The following is a 22,644-nucleotide window of genomic DNA, read 5'->3' on the forward strand; positions in this document are numbered from 1 at the left end:
GGATTCTTTGACAGTGAACTGTGAAAAATATTTAAAATAAAGACATAATCATAATTTTCAAATAAGTTTATCTGTCTTTAAACAGTACCCTTGGTATTTTTTAAAGGGTGATTTTTTTTTTTTTTATCAACAAAGTACTGATATCATTGATTTTACTTAACTTGGGAAATTATCATACAGTATGATAATTTTGATGACAAATAAAGAAATGATGGCTGCATAAAAGTAATATTTTTGCTGTAGAGAAATATTTTGCATTTTTTATAAATTTCCCTTTTTTAAAAGTTTTTAGAAACTAAATATCTTAGTTATGTTTTCCTTTAAACTGAATCTATATATATTGATATCATATTTCATCTAAAAATAATTTATAACTAAATTCTTTCTTAAGAAATTATCTCAAAATGTCTTCCCAACACTTATTTGATGTCTACTCTTTTTTTCTCCTCAGTATCAAGGTGGGAATGGCTCCAGTCCCGTAAGGGGAATACCTCCTGCTATCCGATCGCCTCAGAACTCACATTCACATTCCACTCCTTCCTCCTGTGTAAGTTTTGCCTATGAGTTAGTTTATCATGCTTAGTGTAATTCAAAACGTTTTTAATACTATCTTTTGTAGATTGACATAATTCTTAACTTCTGTATAGACTCCTTCATCTGAATTAAAATTTGTCATTTAAGTGAATGGACTAACACACTCTCTTTAAAGATCTAAGCTGCCTCATAAATTAAGTCTTTTTTTTTTTTTTTTTTACATTAAAACTGTTACCCTTTGAAAACAACATTTAATAAAATGATGTAATTACATTCAGAACTATTGCTTCTGTAAGTGAGATGTTCAGTACATAAAGACTAAAATATGCTTGGAATAAGTTCATGATGGTAAAACAATTCTGAATTCCATTTTTCTTGTCAATAAATTAAGCGTGAGATTTGGCAGATTTTTGTTTCTGGGGATATTTTAAGACAGACTTAATTGTTGTTGTCAACTTGGATAACTTTCCCCTTTTGGACAGTAAAAAGGATTTGAGATGTAGATAGAATCCTTGAGATTTCACTTTCCTTTCAGTTGTGATTTTTAACCATTTTGCTTCTTAGTACAAATAATGGCATCTATTAATTGTCACTGATCAAGGAAACTATACTGTTGATTCTTAAATGAATGTGCAGTAGAACTGTAGAATTCATCATTTGATTTTATGTTGCAGCTCAAGACTTCTGTGAGAAATCACATTTACTTTTTGAGCCATTATAATTATTTTTTGACATATTTTTCAAGTGTTTGTTCAGACAATTTTTTTTGGCTATGTTTTAACAATTATTTAAAACTAATTTCAAGGATATATAAAGGGGGGAATTATAAAGCTGTTAACAAAATTCAAATATTCTAGGAGATCTACGTCGCTGTAAAGGACCTTAACCTTTTTTTTTTTTTTTTTTTCCTAATGAGGTAATTTTTTTAAATATGTATTTTAGGTTCGGCCGAATAGCCCTTCTCCTACTGCATTAGCTTTTGGGGACCACCCTATTACACAACCAAAGCAGTTATCTTTTAAAATTATTCAGGTAAATTGTAATCTTATCAATTTTCTCTGTCCTCAGAAACAATTGCATTAGCTTCTATTTGTTTCAAAAATGTATTTACAAGTCACATATTTTGACTCAAGAAAACTAAATGGGATAGGCTATGTTAGCTGGATCAGAAATTAAAATGTATTCTCATTCCTTTTATCTCTTATGTAAATGCATATACAGTCCTTCTTGCAAAATCAAATGAATATCCATAAAACATGGGTTTTTGTTTTTTTTTTTTATCTTTTTGTCAGTGAATTTCATCTTCATCTCAAGTGGGTATAAATGGTGTCATCTTTGTGAGATCTCTAGATTTGATGTTACTTCTTTCTTATAAATAATATTTTAGTGGATATGTGATCTTATTGGTGTGATATCTTAGCTTGGTTAACTAAAATGTAGTTAATACTTTTTTTAAAAAGCTGATATAAAGTGGTAGTATTTCAGTTTTTTTCTTTTACATTCTATTTTATTATTAGATTATATAATGCTGAAGATAAAACAGTTTTCTTTTGTTTAGACTGATCTCACAATGCTGAAATTAGCTGCACTAGAAAATAATAAAAACCAGGATCTGGAAAAGAAAGAAGGTCGTATAGATGATTTGCTCAGGGTAAGTAATAGTTTGTAGCAAGAAATTATTTGGTAATCATGGAACTCTTTAGAAAACATTGTTTTTATTATCATTAGAAAAATTATAAAGCTGCAAATACTTGTAATATAAACACATAGATGAAAGCATCACTTTAAAAAATGATTCTTTGGAAGCTCTACATAAATACTGTTTAAAGAACTGTAAAATACAAATGAGCACATATAGTGATTTTACTATGATTAACAATTGTGAGAGAGATATAATTTTTCATTGTGTACATTTAAGGTTAACTGAATTCTCTGAACAAACTACTGTACAAAAGATCAGTAACAAACCTGCTAAAACCAGACAGCTTACAAATGGCACTTCTACCTAGAGTACAATGAAAATTGATGTTCCAAATGATGACCCTCCAAGAGTACTACAAGATTTCAAAAGGCTTCTGAATCAGCAGAGTCCAAATTATGGTCATTATAATATTAATGTCAAGTAGACTTGTTACTACTTGCTGTTTCTCATAAATGATATTTCAGAGGATCTCTGATCTTATTGGTGTGAAGTACTCTCATTATTTGTATGAGAAATTTATCCTACCTTTCCTGAATGCCTTCTGTATCTCTTGTTGCGTGCAAGGCATCTTTGGTAATATTCTGCAGGCTACTCAGTAACCTCCTGTCTATGTAATTTAGGTTACCAATTTTTGATTCTTGATCAATTATACTACTGAATGTTGTTTTAGTCATAATTTTGATGAAGAATACTAATATGTTAGACTTTTGTGTCAGGGAGCAGCTTGAAATGATTCAAGCATTGCATAGTAATGCAAATGTATTTATTTCAATTTATTAATTTCCCACTAATCATTTATCTGGAATGCCCAGCTAAGATTATCTATTAAAGACTAATTGACCTTTCCATCCACTGAATATCATGATCTGAAAATTGGACACCTTTCATTTTTTCTGTGAAGAATGATAGGAATGTTTTTTCCTGTGGTTGTGACTCTGACCAATGATACCTTGCAGTACTGTGGCTTGATAAAATCAGCAAAATGTTTCTTGTTAACAGGACAAAATTGAGAACCTGACCATCTATAGGGAATCCTTCATTTGAACTCTATTGGAAGATGTTTAACATAACAGACAGGTTAAATTTTATTAATTAGCAAATTCTTAAGCAAAGATGTGCCCTATGAGTTTGTCTATCAAGACATTTTGTGTATGTTTAATATATGTATGGGACATATCTTCTTAGATGAGGATCTTTACTTCAAGTTTTCATTCTGCTTTGAAGAGGCATAAAAACCAATAAAGGGTAAACCTCAGCATTTTCTATTCTCTGTGTCTTTCAGTCATTTATGTGACTCAAAATAGAGTTTTTTGGAAGCACTTCTGTTCCTTGCTGAATTTTTCATCAATTCTTCTCAGTGTGTCTATACATCAGTTTCAAATATTTAAGATGAGAAATTAGGGATATCGCTCATTAGTTGATGTTATTTTGATTGCTTTTTAAAAATAGCTTCCATTATTTTCTAATTAAAGACATAAAAGAAAAAACATTATTATATAGATTAGAAAGTTGACTAAGGGCAAAGATTAGGGACTAGTGTCTAATGTGAAAATGGATAGAAACTTTAGAGGCTAATAAAGCTAGCTGGAATCCTGGAACAAATTATAGGGTTTTTATTGTTTTCTTAAAAGTTATAAATGATAAAGAATTTGCTCTTTAGGCCAAGAGTTTCTAGGCAGAGAAACCTTCACACAAAAGTAAATTAATTTCATTAACTATTTGAGCAAGGACAGAAAAGTACAGAGTCAAAGTAACAAGTTCCTTATTTTTAGTTGCTTTTTTTTTTACATTCTAATTATTCAAATATTGACCACCCATGTATGGTAATCTTTTTAATTAGAGGTAGTTCTTTCATCAAACCTTATGGTTTCCTTTGCACATGATAGGTACCTTTCTTGTTATTTTCTTTACACATGGTAGGCAGCTGTGCTAATCACATATTACTTCTTATTTAAACAAGTACTATAATAGCTTCCTGTAGTCGTGCCTTTAGTCTGTGTCCTGTGATTTATCTTTTGCAGTTTTCAAAATAATTTTCCCAGTGCTTGGGAATCTATATTATTTCTCAAAAAACCTTTAGCATTTACCTTATGTCTGTAGCAGTGGTCTCCCAACTTATTTATGTTATATGTATATATGTTGCTCTAATCAGGAAGAAAAAATCCTTCCATCTAATGGTACTTTTTTAGAAAAATGATATTAGCTTTTTGTTTCTCAAAATATATGCAAAGATAGTTTTTAACATTCGCCTTTGCTGAAACTTATGTTTCACATTTTTTTCCTTCTCTTTCCCTCTCCTCCTCCCTCTTCCCTTTCTCTCCCCTCTCCTAGACAGCAAAGAATCCAGTAGGGTTAAACATGTGTAATTCTTCTAAACATATTTCCACATTTATCATGCTGCACAAGAAAAATCAGATTGAGAAAGTGTGGTCCACATTCAGTCATTTATATTATGTTCATGTACTCTTGTATAAATTTATACATTATAAATATCTAGATAAATCTATGCATTATAAAACTAGATAAGCAATACTTGTTATATTCATAAAGTGATGGGGGACAATGAGGGCAAGATATGAATATACTTAGTGCAAAGGAGGAGAGAATTTTCCAAGAACACCTATATAACTGCTGATATCAGATCTGAGTTTGGTTATATCTTCCAGAAGCTTGCATAACTAGGCTACAGGACAGAATTGGTGTAGCTGTGATTCAGACAAGTCCTACATTTGGCTATCAAAGAAAATGGGAGATTGCCCATCTTCCTCTTCTCTAATTGCTTGATAATGCATCCTTGTGGTCATGCTGAAAGGTGTCATTTCAAATCTCTTCTATAGGATAAAATGTTTAACCTAACATTTAAGGCTAATCTGGCTCCTCATTGGAAAAACTTGAATCTAGGTCTTGTTGACTTTTCGAATCCATCTCTCAGCTTAAATCGGCAAATATTTATTAAGTGCACACTGTGTTATTTAGTATCTATTATATGTAAATCACCATGTAACAAAGTGGGTAAGATTGTGATACTTTTATAAAATAGTGTATGATACAAATATAAAATAACTGTAATTTAGTGCTTCAGTGGATCTGTGATTTCATTATTGTGAAGGGTTTCTCTTGTGGTGCAGATTGCTGTCTATTCTGTGTGCCGGAAATGCCTTCCTTTACTATGGGTCTGTCAGTGTGTTTACTTGGGACCCTTAGAATTTTTTGGAAGTTTGGTGGATATTTTAGAGCTTCCAAAGCTATTAGTCATCCTTGACACCTGCCTAACTGCTTGATCATTGATTTCCAGTCATGTTTCTATCTTGTACTAGTTTCCTGGAAATCCTGGATGGATTAGTAGTAAGAGGCCCAGCTTTGGAGAAGAATACCAGGGTTTACATCTTTCTTTTATACATATTCATTGTATGACCAATTCATTTTGCAGAAAATTAAGACCCTTAGTTTAATAGAATTTGGTGACCTAAATTGAGGGGAGGCGTTTCCTCACAAAATCACAGCTACATCCCTCCAAAAAAAATTCTTTCCATAATCTTATTTTATTTAGTTCCTTATTTCTGATAGATTGAAGCCTGCTCACATTCACCAGGCTCTTCTCCATTGCTTCTTGAGTGATAATTCTTCCAAAGGCTTTGGTATTCTGTGGCTCAGAGCAATCTGGCATTGCCAGAAGAATGTTAGTATAAGATTCCCTGAGAAGTTTGGGATTGTTAAAAGAGCTATAATTCCCAAAGGTTGCCCAGCTTGCTTTCTTTTGATATAATAATGAACCAGATTATTTTGTCATTTGTGATCTAAGAAGTACTGATGGCCTGGGTTTTTAGGTTATTCAAATGATTCCATTTGGAGTCTGGGCAATAGACATTCCTTATCCATTTGTTTTTTCCTTTATGGATTTTTTGGCCAAACTATTTTTGAGTGACTATGGCCCTCATTCTGGAATCTCAAGTGTTGAAGTGCTTGACACGATTACTTCAATGTTATATACTGACAGAAACTTCTGAAGGATCATGCCTTTTTTTTTTTTTTTTTTTTTTTCTGAAGTGATTGAGGTTAAGTGACTTGCCCAGGATCACACAGGTAGGAAGTGTTAAGTGTCTGAGGCCAGATTTGAACTCAGGTCCTCTTGACTTCAGGACACCACCTAGCTACCCCCATACCTTCTTTTATTAGGATTGTGACCTAAATAATCTCCATCATAGTGACAAGCACCTTTTATTTTTTTTCTCCATTTATTTAATATTTTGTTTTTTTCAAGGTAACATGTAAAACAATTTTTTAACATTTGTTTTCAAAATTTTGAGTTTCATATTCTCTCCCTCTTTTCCATTCCCTCGGCCCCAATTTTAGAATATCCATGTGAAGTTATGTAAAATATTTTCATAAGTCATATTGCAAAAAAAAGCACAGATCTTTACCCCCTCAAAAAAAAAAATCCAACTTAAGAAAAATGAAGTAAATTTTTTTAAAGTATGTTTCAATCTGTATTCAGACAGTCATTCTTTCTCTTAATGTGTATCGAATTTTTTCATCATAGGTCCTTCAAAATGGTCTTGCATCATTGTATTGTGGAGAAAAGCAAAGTTATTCACAGCTGATCATCCCACAATATTGCTATTACTTTGTATGCAGTACATTTCACTTTGTATGAACTCATGGAGAACTTCCTAGCATCCTACTCATCATTTGACAAGCACTTTTTAGAAGCAGAAATCTCCTTGTTTCAAGGAGAATTTATTAAACATAAGCACAGGAAGTATTTTGTTGGAGGAGAACCTTTGCAAATGCATTTTGTTGTACTGGAATAAAGTGCCTTTTTGCAGTTGATAAATGATATATTTTCTTATCCTTTTCAGTTGTATGATTATAACAAAGATTTGTTCTTTGGGCAAGATGGGGAGGAAGGAAGGAGAGAAATCTGGAACTCAAAAGTTTTTTTAAAAAACATTAATATATTTTCTATCCTTTTCAATTGTATAACTATAAAGGTTTGGGCTTTTATAGAATACCTTTTTCAAAAAGTTGCTATTCCTTTGCCATATTTTTATCAAGGATGCTCCCCAGTTCTTTTGTAGATTATGCCCACAAAAAGTTTATGTTGGTGGGAAAATCGGCATATCGGATTAATTGTTATTGGTAGTCTCTTGCTTGTTTTGGGGGGAGAAGGGTAAGCTAAGATTTTCCCCCATGCCTTTATTATCTGTCTTCTGTACTTTGAAATAATTTGAGAATAAATCCTCCCCCAGTGTCCTCAAAAGTTGTTTTCAACACAGACCTATCTTAAAAATCTTCTGTTTAAAAAACCTCTAGTGATTCTCTATCTTCTCCAGTATCAAATATATTAAATACTCAGTTGGGTTTTTTTTAAGGCTTTTTTATTGTGCTCCCCTCATCTTCTCATACCTCATTCTCATAAACTCTGGGGTTCTTTCTGTTCCTTAAAACACCTTTTTCTTCCATAATGACAGTGATCTTGGGGAAAGAAGAGGGGAAATGTTGCTAGGAATCACACAGATTTTTTTACATTATGCAAACAATATTGATACTCTATGTACTTTTTATCTAGTAAAAAACAAATTACATTTCTAGAGAAAATAAACCACACTCATATGTTATTCACTTAATTCAGATGAATCTGTTATCTCATTGATTTGGATTTTGTCTGTAGCAATGCAGATTACAATCCGTTCTAACTCTTTTTCACATCCTCCCATGACTATCTACATAGTGTTTATCCAATGTTTGGGGGACTTACTTTTGCTTTTTGTATGTTTACATTACATATATTGAAAAATATGGATCAAGAAAATGGAGAGAAGGTAATGATTAAAGTCTATTCAGAAGCCTCACTCCTATAATATACCTTTGCAGAAAAGCATGCTTATAGAATGCCTTTGAAGCACAGGAGCTTTCCACCTGCTCTCCCTTAATCTTGTATCTGCTACATGTTTCATTTAAATCTGTTGTGGAGCACCATTTGCCAAAGCCTTTGTATTTGTCCCCTACTAATATTCTCTTCAAATTAGTTATTAATGCATGTGTATCTATCTTTTTTGAAAATATGGATGGGGACAGTAGGCATATAGTTAGTAATTATTCTGTCACTTACTTTCTTTGTTCCTCCCACCTATCCCCTACTTTACAATGAATTAATCCTTCAATGTTCTTGTAAATTATTCCCTCAATAATCTCAACATTTTCATCTTTAACATCTGTATCTGTTCACTTAGTTTAACCAGCTGCTTTCCCTGTCTTTGATGTTTTTAGTGCCACTTATACCTCCTCTTTAGGACTGATATTAGGATCCAGGTAGAATGAATATTTCCTTGATGAACAAAAGATTTTATAATTTTGCAGGTTAATTTGTTGTTGGCTCTCCTTCCAGATTCTTCCTTAAATGCCTCTTGGGTCAGCTCTTTAAGTTTTCATTAAGTTTGTTTTCATCTCCATTACTTTCTCTGACTGTAAGATGATAGTGCCCATAACCTTTCAACTTTCCTCTTAAAATTTTACAAATAAGAGCAACTAATTAGTGTAGTGGATAGAGCACCAGCCCTAAAGTCAGGGTACACTTCTTGGTTGTTTGACCCTGGGTAAGTCACTTAATCCCAATTGCTTGGGGGGAGGAGGGGAAGAATTGATTTTACAAATAAGGTTATATTTTAAATCATTGTTGTCTTTAGTTATCATATTTCTCTACTTGACAAGTAAGTTAAGTCTTTGTTAATTCAAGTCCTTTTTATTATCTTCTGGACTCCTTACTATGGCATTTCAGTTACATTAGTTGAACTAAATGAAATTATTATAATCTATATCAACCTCTCTGCTTATAATTCTTATCTTATTATCAGTAAAATGTTTAAATAGGTCAAAGTATAACTTTTTCATTATACAATATTTTTCTCAATTCTTTTTTCTAGCTTTGTATTTTGATGTTTGCTCTCTAATATGTGATCTGACATGAATCATGATTCAAGATTCATGACTGTGATACTAACATCAGTAATAAGATATTTCTAATCTGGTTAAGTTATAATTACTTTCTTTTTTCTTTTCTTTTTCTTTTGTTTATGATGTTATTGCATGTTTGCCACATCCAGTGCCTTCAGATGCTTTTCTCCAAAGGTATATTATAGGAGTGAGGCTTCTGAATAGATTTTAATCGTTACCTTCTCTCCATTTTCTTGATCCATATTTTTCAATATATTTCTTGCCATCTTCACCTATTCTCATTTTTGTATTAAAGCACCAAGTATCATAGTGTATGTTTATTTAATTTGATTTAATTTAATTATTCAAAGAATTCTTTCTTGTACCTTTTAATTCTCAGCAGGAGCCATTGGTGCATAAGCTGATATTATTTCTAATAATATGTATATATTTGCAAATACTTAAGAGTATTGCAATAAAAGACACCAAGTATCCTGAGAAACATTTTTGGTTCTCTTTGGATACACAATAAAACTAATTCTGCTAACCTGTTTATTTATCTCTACAAAGAGAACCTTTGAACCATCCTTCCACTTAACTACAACTCCCCTCTAATGTTTTGGTTCATAAGAATATTAAGATTAATAAAATTGAATTTCTTTAATGTTTCTTTGTTGTTCATTGGATTAAAAATTCCACATCTACCAGCTCTCCCAAGAGAGATAGATTAAGTTGTTTGAGGGGCTGGTTTTATCATTGTACCAAAGGAAATAATTTTCTTCATTATTTGGTCATTTGCAGTTTTATGATGAACATAAGCAAAAGAGACTCACCATTAAGATAATTACCATTTTTGTGATAATTCATTACTTTGATACATGAAAATTTATATTCAAGGACACAATAGAAATCAAAAGTTATTTTGGAACATATGATTAGGGATTTTTTAAAAATTAGGGCACAGGCTTTAGATTATTCAAGATTCATTCCTAATCATTCAAGATTATTTCTTAATGGACAGAATGTGATGTATTGCTGATATGAAAATTATTCCAAATTACCAATTATAGTAACATCAACTGGTGTATTTAAAGCAACTGTAAACTCTAAAAATAGAAAATAAGCAGAGGTAGAAATAATATTTTATCACTCTTTCTTAGTGAACTTTAATAGTGAGAGTAAATGAGACTTTCCCATTCTACCCATCTTTTATCTTCTTAATAATTAGACTCCTTAATAGCCAAGAGCAATACTGCTTTGGATTCATAATAACTACCATTTATTTAGTGCTTTAAGATTTGCAAAGCGTTGTACCTGTTATCTGATTCTTAAAATAACTCTAGGAGATAGGTGCTATTATTATCTCATTCTACATATGAGACTGAGAGATTTTGAGACTTACTCACACAGCTAATAAGCATCTGAAGCAGTTCTTAAGTTCGTCTTGTTCTTCCTCTTTGTACCATTTACTCGCTGCTTTAAATATCTTTTTTTTTGGTGAAACGTGCAACAAAATGATAGAAGAGTGTGTAGGACTCCTTTTAAAATGTAATTGGGGTGAAAACATTCCTCCAGATCACTTGGCATCAAACCTATTTGTCACATCATCTTCATCCAGAATTTGTAGATAAAACTGAAAGTGGGACAAATAGATGTGAAATGATACAGATTTACTTTTCCTCAAGCCTAGTTTCATTAGAAATAGTTGTGAAATCTATAGCTTTTGAATTTCATCAGTCTCAGTATTTAATGTAAATAGTAAAAAAATACCATTGGCCCTTAAGATTGGCAAGCACATATGTATCAAAACAAATAAATTTGTGCTATTAGTAACATAGTTTTAAAGCTATTTTGTAACTGATTGTCAAGATAATCAAAAGTTAAGATTATAATAAAATAAGAGCACTAATACTGCTATTGGGGGGAGCATCTAGATGATACAGTGGTTAGAGTGCCAGGCCTGTAATCAGGCCTTTCTGAGCTCAAATGTGACTTCAAAACACTTAATAGCTATGTGATGCTGAGCAAGTTCACTGACTCCTGTTTGCCTCAGTTTCTTTATCTGTAAAATGAATGGAGAAGGAAATGGCAAAACTACTCCAGGATCTTTGCTGAGAAAACCCTAAGTGAAGAATTGGACGTGACTAAAATGACTGAAAAACAGTAATACTACCCAGAAGTTGGAAGATTGAGGGAATTATGTCGTCTATGTATCTGACCCTTTCTTAAGTCAAATATATTCATTTTTCATTGTTATTTGTGGGGCTTAGTTGTGGGGCATATATATCATAAGATCATAGTTTAAAAGCTTAAGCTGAAGGATGATGTGTCACAACTTAAAATAATGAGAGGTGAACATTAATCCTACCTAACACATTACTTCTTCCTCTTTAACTTGAAAAATCACCGTTAAGACAGGAAGCATAAAGGAGAAAATACTTTAGAGTTAGATTATAGAGAATTTTAGACCCAAGAATAACTTTTTAAAGTTATCAATTAAATTTGTTGTGGGGAAGGGAGGAGGGTATGTCTCCATCTGGTTCGTTTCCAAGAGAATGGGGCATCCTATCTATTTTTTGCATTTTTTAATAAATGCTCAACATTTGTTGAACACCTAATATTTAAGGTATTATTGGGTCAGGTTCATTCAAAAATGAATGAGTAAATAGATTCTTAACTTAAAGGACCTTATAATCTTGATAGAATTTTGAAATGATATAATGACATTCTACAGGGGATAGACAAGCAAAATGCTTGGGTAGTAAAAGAAAAAGTAGGTAGTTAGGAAGATCAGGATATTTGAATTGGGTTATAAATGATAACTAGAATTATTTATTTTTTTGATTAACTTTTTATTTTCAAGACATGAATTCATTTTTGCAAAACCTTGTATTTCAAAAAAATTTTCATTTCCTTCTCCCCACTCCCTCCCCTAGATGGCAAGTAATCCAATATGTTAAACATGTGCAGTTCTTCTGTACACATTTCCACAATTATCATGTTGCACAAGAAAAATCAGATCAAAAAGGGAAAAAATGAGAAAGAAAATAAAATTTGCTAGTGTTTATATTCCAGAGACTGTTAACAGTATGAGCAAAGACCATTGGATTTGACATTTAGCAGGTCACAGGTGACCTCAGAAAATAATGTCATAGTGGTGGGAGTGAAAGCCTGATTATTAGGCATTAAGGAACAAATGGCAGGTGAAGAAATGGAGGTAAGTTATGTAGATTACTTCTGAGTGATAGAAGCAAAAGACGGAAAGAGAGAGTATGAGGAATATCGGGCTTGTGAAGATTATTTTTTAAGAAATGGGAAACTTAAACATGTGTGTGGGGCAATAGAAAGGAACCAGGAGAGAAATTATATAATTCAAGAGAGGATGATGAAGCAGGCTCACAGAAGAGAGCTAGAATGGCACAGGTAAAGGTTTTGTCTTTAGGGAAAATTAAGGCTATTTCAGATATAAGCAAAGAGGGTAAAGAACAGTTGAAAATTTTGATTGAAAAGGAAGTTAAGGGATTCTATTAAGTGACTTCTATTATTGTCAGTAAAATAGTAGGGAAGACCATCTACTGAAATGGCATTTATTAGAAATGGAATTAGGTGTTTCTTAGAAGGGAGAAGCCATTTTGGGGAAGAGAGATAAGTTGTTGATAGATAGGTTAATGAATGAATTTCAAGATACTTCAGAAACTTCAGAAATGTGAAATCCAATGAGAGAAAAGCATTTCTTTGGGACTCAGAGTCAAATGTTGACTTTTCCATTGACTTTAAGTTCCCCCATATTTACTGGGAAGAAATTTGACCCAATGATCTGAATTTAAGATTATTAAAGTTAGCATGAATTTGCAATGGCATTTGATTCATAATATAACATTGAGCTATTTATGACATTGGAATCCTAGAAATTTGAGCAAAACAAACAAACAAACAAGAACAATGAATTGATACATTATGGATTTGGCAGAAGACCAAGGGAGCAGTGTGTTCTTGAATGCCATCTGGGAGCATGGTAGGAGTGAATAACCATTTCTTCTAGTTTTCAGGAGGCAAATGAAGCCAGGGGGAATCTTGATGTATTGAGAACTAACAGTCAAAGAAGACAAAAGGCCTAGTGAATGTGAAAAGGAAATTCACCTGGAGGAACTGGGAGGTCACAATCTCAGAAATTTCAGAATTTAGGAAAATTAATTAACAGAGCAAGTATGACATGAATATTGTTATGAGTGAAATGAAATGGAAATACATACACCAAATATTGCCACAATGCTGCATAGTACTCAGGTTTTTAAGTGCTTTCTTTGCAGCATTTCTATGTCATGTAGATATCATCCTCCTTTTACAGATGGTAAAACAGATAGTCTTGTGGTTTTACAAGAGATAAAAATCAGAACCAGTATATGTAATACAACTCAATATATAGTTCAGAACTTTTTCAACTATGTTATACTATGTTATTTTTTCTACCATATGATTTGAAACTAGCGTGTTGAAATGGGCGTCAGAACAAATATTAAAGTCACTGAATATAATTGGAATTGAAATAGATGGAAAGAGTTGTTCATTGTTCAAGGTGGAACAGTGTTTTGGAGAGTTGTAGAAATGGGTTAAGTGAGTGATATATATGGGTTAGGTGATGGTTGTGTGTGTGTGTGTGTGTGTGTGTGTGTGTGTGTGGGCACGTGGGCACGCACTCTTGAGAGGAGGACTGTTCACTGTGCTTCAAAATCTTGTGCCTCTCTTTGTATTTCCAGCTCTTAGCACAGTATCACATAATAGTTACTTTAGTAACTAGTATTTATTGACTGGACTAAATATCAATTGCAAAAGGAGAAAAATTATCATGAGTTATTATTGAAATAATAGCCTTAATGTCAGCAAGAAATATCATGCCTCTTCTCAGCACCACTCAGTGTTGGGTAGCAGAGAAATCTGAAAGTAGGTAGAGGAAATCTAGAGAAAATCTACATTTACCATTAAGGAAAGGGAAACATTAATGAAGTATTTATAATCCAATTCTTAAAATTTTTATATTAACTATATTAAAGTTAAATTTTTGATATGATAGTTTATCAGGGTCATCATTTGGAATATTTAGTTTCTCGTGGTATAGTATTCTAAATCAATGATTTTTTCTAACCTGGGGTTCTTGAACTTGTTTTTAAAAAATATTTCAAAACTGTCTTACAGTATAATTGGTTTTCTTTATAATCTTAAGTATTTTATTTTATGCTGTTAAAAATTTTATTCTGAGAAGAGGTTGACAAACTTCACCAGACTGCCAGAGAACTCTAACACCAAAAAAGGTTAACAATACCTGCTATAGTTGTAGCTCCTCCTGACCACCAAGATACCAGGGGAGTGAATATATCTGTCATTTTCAAAACTTATTTTAACATAGAAAATTTATATTTTGAATCATTAAATAAAAATTTGCTAAAGACATACATACATGCTTACATGCATATATATCCATACATATATATATAAATATATATATGATATTTTAGTATTTTTTTTTGCCTTTGGTCACCTTATATAGTAGCATTAAATTTTAAGTTTTTTATCCACGTTTATACATTTCCTGCTTATGTTTTAGGCTAACTGTGATCTTAGACGTCAAATAGACGAACAGCAAAAACTACTTGAAAAATACAAAGAAAGATTAAATAAATGCATTTCAATGAGTAAGAAACTTTTAATAGAAAAGGTAAGTTAAAGTTAAACTTTTCTTTCTTTCTTTTTTTTTTAATAACTTTTTATTGATAAAACGCATGTCAGGGTAATTTTTTACAGCATTATCCCTTGCATTCACTTCTGTTCCAATTTTTCCCCTCCCTCCCTCCACCCCTTCCCCCAGATGGCAAGCAGTCCTTTACATGTTGAATGGGTTACAGTATATACTAGATACAATATATGTGTGCAGAACCGAACAGTTTTCTTGTTGCACAGGGAGAATTGGATTCAGAAGGTATAAATAACCCGGGAAGAAAAACAAAAATGCAAGCAGTTTATATTCATTTCCCAGTGTTCTTTTTCTGGGTGTAGCTGCTTCTGTCCATCTTTGATCAATTAAGGCTCTCTTTATCGAAGAGATCCACTTCCATCAGAATACATCCTTAAACAGTATTGTTGTTGAGGTATATAATGATCTCCTGGTTCTGCTCATTTCACTCAGCATCAGTTCATGTAAGTCTCGCCAGTCCTCTTTGTAATCATCCTGCTGGTCATTCCTTACAGAACAATAATATTCCATAACGTTCATATACCACAATTTACTCAACTATTCTCCAATTGATGGACATCCTTTCATTTTCCAGCTTCTAGCCACTACAAACAGGGCTGCCACAAACATTTTGGCACATACTAAACTTTTCTTTCTAGCTTTACTAATATGTTGGGAACTTTTTCATTTTAAACTTGTTATCAATTTTTTTTCCTACCAGAGCACACAAGAAAAGCTGGCAAGCAGGGAGAAGAGTATGCAAGACAGACTACGCCTTGGGCATTTTACAACAGTTAGACACGGTGCTTCATTTACTGAACAGTGGACAGATGGTTTTGCCTTTCAGAATCTTGTGAAGTTAGTCATTCTTATTTTTAAAATTCCAAGCAATTGTGGGGGATTTTTGTTATTAAAGCTTTTAGAGTTACTTTACATATATTTTCTTATTGCTCTATGAAGTGATAGAATTCAGTACAGTGATGTTTGTTTGTTTGTTTTTAATAAACAAGGTAACTGCATTTAGAATAATGACTTCTCATGCCTTTGAAAGATGATGAATAGGCCTCATTTATTTGTAACTAGCTTTTGAAAAATGTTAAATTTTTGACATGAGCAAGATTTAATTATTCTGTACAATTGACAGCTAAATGTAAACATAAATGATCAGATTTCAATTTTAGCTTTACCAAACTTCTTGATTAATACCTATTTTAGATATAGAAGATAAATGTGTAGTTTTGAATGTAACTCCCTTAAAAGTAATCTGATTTGGCTTTTAGATTTTATTTTGAAGGATAAATTGAGGAGAAGAAAATTTAACTTTCTATTCAAGGATTTTAACATAATGATAATGATTTTTTAAATTTTTTATCCATCTTCCTAACCTCCTTGCTATTAATGGTTAGCCTAAATCTATGCTACAATGAATGAAAGACTGAGTAGTTAGTACATTGTTCAATATAATACATTGAATTGAATATATTATTAGTCAGTATTTCTAATATAGCCATTAACACAACAGAATAATTTTTAAAACCCAAGAGTATTTTCAAAGGAATGACAACTGTTAAGAGTAAATTGAAAGATTTCTTTGTTCATATACCCAATTAAGCTTACAAATCTCTACTACTTGTAATATTGCCCTGTCAACTTTATAAAACCATGGGAGATAGAAAATGTCAACTGCATTTGCAGCATATCCATACTCGGTCCCATCTTTAGAGGCTGAAGATGATTTGGTGATATCTTTAAAAACTTTTAAGCTCTAATACCCTAGCTTTTGGCATGGTGTATATGTTGTATAGATGAGGTGATGACTAAGAGCTAATAATCTTTAAGAAAAACAAAGCAAGAGAGTTGAGGTCCTACGTATTGAGATTCCCAATTTAATAATGTAGGTAAGCTAGAAATCAGTTTTCAGGTAATACTTCAACTCACTGTTTCTACTAAAATGCTATCGATCACCAGGAAGGACCAAAAATATATTTTCCACGTGAACACTAATATTGTCAATAAATATTTATTAAATACTTGCTTTGTACAAATACTGTGCTAGATGCTACATATTCATCTCTCACATCTCTTGATGGAGATGTTAGTGATCAATGAAATAAACTAGATAGAGAAACAGGAGTAGACAGATGATGACTGGAGAATTAGTGCACTGAATTTTTATCCACTAACTTCAAGAACTGACTATAATTTTTCTTTTATATCTTGATTTTTTAAAATTAGGGATTGTAATTAGTATAATATTTATGACATTTTGGTATAAATTTAATGTAGGCCTTGTTCAAAGAGGACAGAAAGTAGTCCTAGTTCTTTAGGATATAAAGGAAGTTGAACCTTGTATTGGGGATGATTGTTTTGGAGATAGCAGAAACTGGAAGTCAGTAGTCCAGTGAAGAGACTATTGAAACAGGCAAGAAGTCATGAGAGCCAAAACTGTCATGGCAGCCATGGAAACAGGAAAGGATCTGTCAAGAGACAGAAGAGTTGCCAAGTTTAGAAGAGTTAGAAGCAACAGGATGTAGCATTTGTTTAGAGTATAAGAAGGGTCAGGACAATTCCTTTGATCTTTTGATTTAACTATCAACAACTTCTTATTTTACATACCTGTTGGCCTATCCTTTACCTCAAAACAAATTCCCCTGATCAGCCCAAGAGAGTCTTTGACTAGGGCTTTGGTGGAACTGGAACAGTTAATGTCCTTATGCAAACTTATTTGTTACTTTTTTTCCTTTGTAAGCTCTCTGTTATAATAAACAAACTGAAAGAAGAACTAATTTAAAATTTTGGTTCCCATGACTTTATTCCTTTAATAGTCATATTTTTACCAATTTAGTGAAAAGATAGGGAAGTTCTTTTACTAGAATTATGTAGATAAGACTTTATTCCCCAGAGTTGGCATTCTAAACCCAAGGAGAACTTTCTTTTCTTAATTGAATATCTCAGGACACTCTTTTCTGGAGTTCTTCAGAGGTTGACTGCCTAATGTGGGTAGCTTGCACTGTTGCTTTTGTCAGGTTATCATTGAGCTAATGGTTCTTTTTAAGTAGCTAGAATTTCTTTTGGATTTGTCTGATTCCTCAGCCTAAGACTTGAGCTTCATTTAACTTGGCAACACATATCCTATTCTGTAGAAATAATTTATACAAATTGGTTAACTTTTTTTTTTTTAAACTAAGACTGCACCAATGATAAGTTATGTGATTCCTAACAAGAAGTTTTTGTTTCTGAGGCTGACTATATCTGCAGTGGTAAAATAAAGCTATTTCTGGGGGAAAATGAAATTGAATACCAAAGCCTCTCTGTACCTTTTAGGCAGAAATTTGAATAATGTTGAAGGGAGAGACAGTCATTTTCTTTGGCTTACTCTTCTGAGATTGGTAGACCTCTCTGTATACATGCTGCAAGGTGTTTGCTCCAGTGTGAACCCACAACAATTAAATGTTATATTTGGAATTGGAAGGAAAAAATGGAAATTGTCCAGACAAAATTCTTAAACAGGAAGGTCCCCAGAATATTGACTTCTTCCTCTTAATTTATTCTCTTGGTTGTTCATCATGGGAAAGTCACTGGGCAACATGATTTTATCAATGTCATTCACCAACACAGAGTTAAACCTTTTGGTAGAGGCATGAGGTCTGTCAGCTGTCCATGATAACCACTGTCTCCCTTGTTTTTAGAAAAATGTGAGAAAGGTAAAATATTGAGATAGGGTGATAGAACCCAGGAAATTGTTTCAACTGTCCCTTCACAGATGTAATATTTTATGACTTTTTCCAGCAGTTGGGTATATTTGGTTTTATAGATAATGACTATCTGAACCTCAAGAATTTTATACATTTTAGTGTTTTGTACAAATTGTAAAACATTATTATAATTTCTAAACTGAAAGGGAGAGAGAGAACAGTGAATTCAGAAGATGGGTTCCAAGTTTCTTATTTCAAACTATGGCATCTGGTTGGTATTTCCTTTCTTGGCTCAGTGCATAGACACATAATGGACATTACAGTTTTGAGGAATCTCTGGACAGTTACATAGCAGTGCCATAAGGAATCTTATCATCAATAACATTTGTACCTACTTTGATGATATAAATGTTTTCAGAGGTCTGTCAGTAGAAGCAGCAGTAAAGCCCTTTTTACATCTTTGTGGTGAACAATGCTAATCACTCTGGTGAAGTTTTAATCTTCTGTTAAAATAAGGTGTAACGTAAAAGTTTTGAGTATTTTTTAAATTAAAGCCTTTTATTTACAAAGCATATGAATGGGTGATTTTTCAAACATTGACCCTTGAATAACCTTTTGTTGCAAATTTTCTCCTTCTTCCCTCCATTCCCTCCCTCATCTGGCAGTTAATCCAATACATTTTAAATATGTTTAAATATATGTTAGATCCAATATGTGTATACATATTTATATAGTTATCTGGTTGCACAAGAAAAAAATCAGATCAAGAAGGAAGAAAAAAAAAACTGAGAAAAAAAAATAAAATGCAAGCAAATAACAACAGAAAGAATGAGAATGCTATATTGTGTTCTACCCTCTGTTCTCATGGTTCTCTCTATGGATGTAGATGGCTCTCTTCATCACTGCATAATGATGAGTGCACAAAATGAGTGTACTGCACAAAATGAGATGAATCATCTCATTGTTGGAGAGCTCCATGTCCGTCAGAATTAATCATCATACAGTCTTATTATTGTTGTGTATAATGATCTCCTGGTTCTGCTCATTTCACTTTGCATCAGTTCATATAAGTCTCTTCAGGCCTCTCTGAAATCATCCTGCTGGTCATTTCCTACAACAATAATATTCTATAACATTCATATGCCACAATTTATTCAACTATTCTCCAATTGATGGTCATGTACTCAGTTTCCAGTTTTTTGCCACTACAAAGAGGGCTGTCACAAACATGTTTTGCACATGTGGGTCCCTTCCCCTCCTTTAAGATCTTTTTGGTGTATGAGCCCAGTAGAGACACTGCTGGATCACAGGGTATGCCCATTTTGATAGCCTTTTGGGCATAGTTCCAAACTGCTCTCCAAAATGTTTGGATCCATTCACAGTTTCACCAGCAATGTATCAGTGTAGTTTGGATGTTTTCTAATGGAATGTTTATATGTCTGACAATTTATCTTTTGTATGGAGTCAAGTTACCTTTCTTTCCTTCTTTGTTCAATTTCCATTGGCTTCAAGTAGTGGAGTATCACAAGTTCAAAATGAAAACCATAATCACAAAACAAAACAAAACAAAAAGCCATAGAAAATAATTGTTTAGCATTCTGACTTCAAAGAGTAGCATATCTTACTGTGTTTTGTACCTTTCCACTACTGAGAGATCAGAACTTCTCCATGCCTCAAGGTCTCACATCTTTATTTTTATATCCAAATATGATCTCCATTTATAGGGTGGCCTTGATATGCCACATTTCATACTTTAATTTTATCAATCTATAGATGAGTGATGTTTTTATTTTTTTATTGACAGACAACAAGAATGGGTAAATCAGCAAAGGGAAGATATTGAAAGACAAAGAAAACTCCTGGCAAAGAGAAAACCACCGACTACTAACAATTCTCAGGCACCTTCTACCAATTCTGAACCAAAACAACGGAAAAACAAAGCTGTCAATGGAGCAGAAAATGATCCTTTTGTTAGACCTAATTTACCACAACTGTAAGTTTGTTTCCTTTTCCTTTTCTGAACATTACTGGTAATCACATATGGGCAGTGTATGTAATTAGGATGAAAACAGTCATACCTAAGAAGAAGGGCATTGAATGATAACTTATCTCTAAAATAATGAGCCAAAAACAAACTGTAATAAAGTTCTTTACTTTTTTTTTAAACATGCTTTGCTAGCTGTTTCAAAATGGATACTTTTAGCAGCCAGAGAAGAAGTAGAAATCTCTACGTTTAGTATGTGTATGATTCAGAATGGGAACTTTTTAAACCTTTGATCATTCCATTTAGGCTTTACCATGTCATGTGTTGTGTTTTGTTTTGTTTTTTTCAAATGAGAATACTTGGTTACCTTTTTTTTTTTTTACAAGAGTATTATGATATAAGAAACTTTGCATCATTCTTTAATGCACTGAGAAAGTTTTTCTTTATATTTTAGTAGTGATGATGGTGATAAGCACTTTGCTAAATATTTTATAAAAATAGTAAGAATGAAGCATATTCTGGGATGCAGACTAATATACTTGCTTTTATAAAGTGATTTTTAAAAATTCCTGGGATTTGATTCCTTCAGTTTTAGAAGTAAACCAACTAACTTATGTGTTGTTAACTGTAAAAATTCTGCTTGATTTGGCAATTTATATTTTAAATATCTGTGACAACTACAGTAACTATGGCTTTTTGATATAAAAATTACATAACTTTAGGAAGTTAACTGATCTAGCCTCTTAGAAAGTCTGTTTCTAAAAATTATAAATATGATTGAATGCTTTACACATATCTTGCACTGAATTAATATTTGTTGATTAAACTTGGGACTCAACATTCCATTTTTTTGGATTTCTTTTTTTAATTAAATTTCCATTCTCCATCCAAACAAAAGCTTTTTCCGGTTTCTTTTTTTTGTAAATTTGATGATGATGATGATGATGATGATGATATTAGCTAATATTTATAGTGTGCTTATTATGTGCCTGGCACTATGCTAATCATTTTCAAATATTATTATTTCTTTTGATCCTCACAGCAATTCTAAGTGGTTGGTGCTATTGTTATCCTCATCTTACAGTTGAAGAAACTGACGTAAACAGAGGTTAAGAGTCTAATTATATTTTTAGAATGTTACTAGGTATCCAACGGTGCATCTTTCAAACCTATATTCTTGAAGTTTCTAAATTTTTTACTTCTTCTGAAACAAAATTCCTTCCTGTCCCTATTTATTATTGGCAAAGTTGGGAAAGAATTATCCCTTGTAGGTTTCTTTTTTGGAATTTATATATACCTACATATATATATATATATTCCTATGCTTAACTTCCACATTGTTTATTAAATAGTAGCTCTCTTTCATGTGAGACTCTCACTTTGAGCCATTGAAACAGCTCCAAATCCAAACCTTTTGTGTCTCAAATTCATTATCATCATTTTTCTATTTGTAGACCTGGGATCTGTGAAATTGATTTTCAAAAATTTAATCATATATATTTAATTTTATATATTGAAAAACATTATTTTGAAAAGATACTGCTATCTGGTCTTAGACTTCAGGAAAACTGCCAAAGAGTTCTTTGACATAAAAAGTTTTAAAAATCCCGTTGAAATCCTAGTTTCCCCTCACTCCCCTCCCACACCATTTGCTTTTCAGGTGACTTTTCTTTGATCATCTGGGTAGGCTCTAATGTTGCTAATGTTCTATTTCACTTCCTCCTTTTGTGGTGCCCTCCTCAACTTTGATAAATCCTTTCCCATATAAGTTAGAAATCACATTTTGTGAAATAATGTTACTGTGTTTTTATTTTTCCAACTGAAAAAACTTTCTAAGTAAATTGTAAAGTTCTCTGATTTCTTCTTTTTGTCCCCCTTTTCTCCCAGTTATCCCCTTTCAGTGACTTCAGTAAAAATAAATATGACCATATAATCAGAACTACTTATGATAAAAATCCATATAAACAACTAATAACAGCTTATTTTCCATTCTTTTATACTCTCTGGTATTTCAAGTTTAGACACAATGCCATTTTGCGTAAAGAGGGTATTTCTTTTTCTGGGGGAT

General features: G+C 32.3%; 1 protein-coding gene across 4 annotated transcripts in view; it reads left to right on the top strand.

Moving 5' to 3' along the window:
* TLK1 (tousled like kinase 1) overlaps nt 1–22,644 on the top strand; it is a 161,378-nt gene that overhangs the window by 98,788 nt on the left and 39,946 nt on the right. For 3 of the 4 annotated variants that reach the window (XM_051986183.1, XM_051986186.1, XM_051986185.1), the window contains 6 exons: nt 452–547; nt 1,477–1,566; nt 2,093–2,185; nt 14,772–14,882; nt 15,619–15,755; nt 20,397–20,585. In XM_051986183.1, coding sequence (XP_051842143.1) covers nt 452–547; nt 1,477–1,566; nt 2,093–2,185; nt 14,772–14,882; nt 15,619–15,755; nt 20,397–20,585 — 716 coding nt within the window. The remainder of the gene's footprint in view (nt 1–451; nt 548–1,476; nt 1,567–2,092; nt 2,186–14,771; nt 14,883–15,618; nt 15,756–20,396; nt 20,586–22,644) is intronic. The other variant, XM_051986184.1, reaches the window with a different exon arrangement.

This window comes from Antechinus flavipes, chromosome 3 (genome assembly GCF_016432865.1).
Source record: "Antechinus flavipes isolate AdamAnt ecotype Samford, QLD, Australia chromosome 3, AdamAnt_v2, whole genome shotgun sequence".
Taxonomy (NCBI): domain Eukaryota; kingdom Metazoa; phylum Chordata; class Mammalia; order Dasyuromorphia; family Dasyuridae; genus Antechinus; species Antechinus flavipes.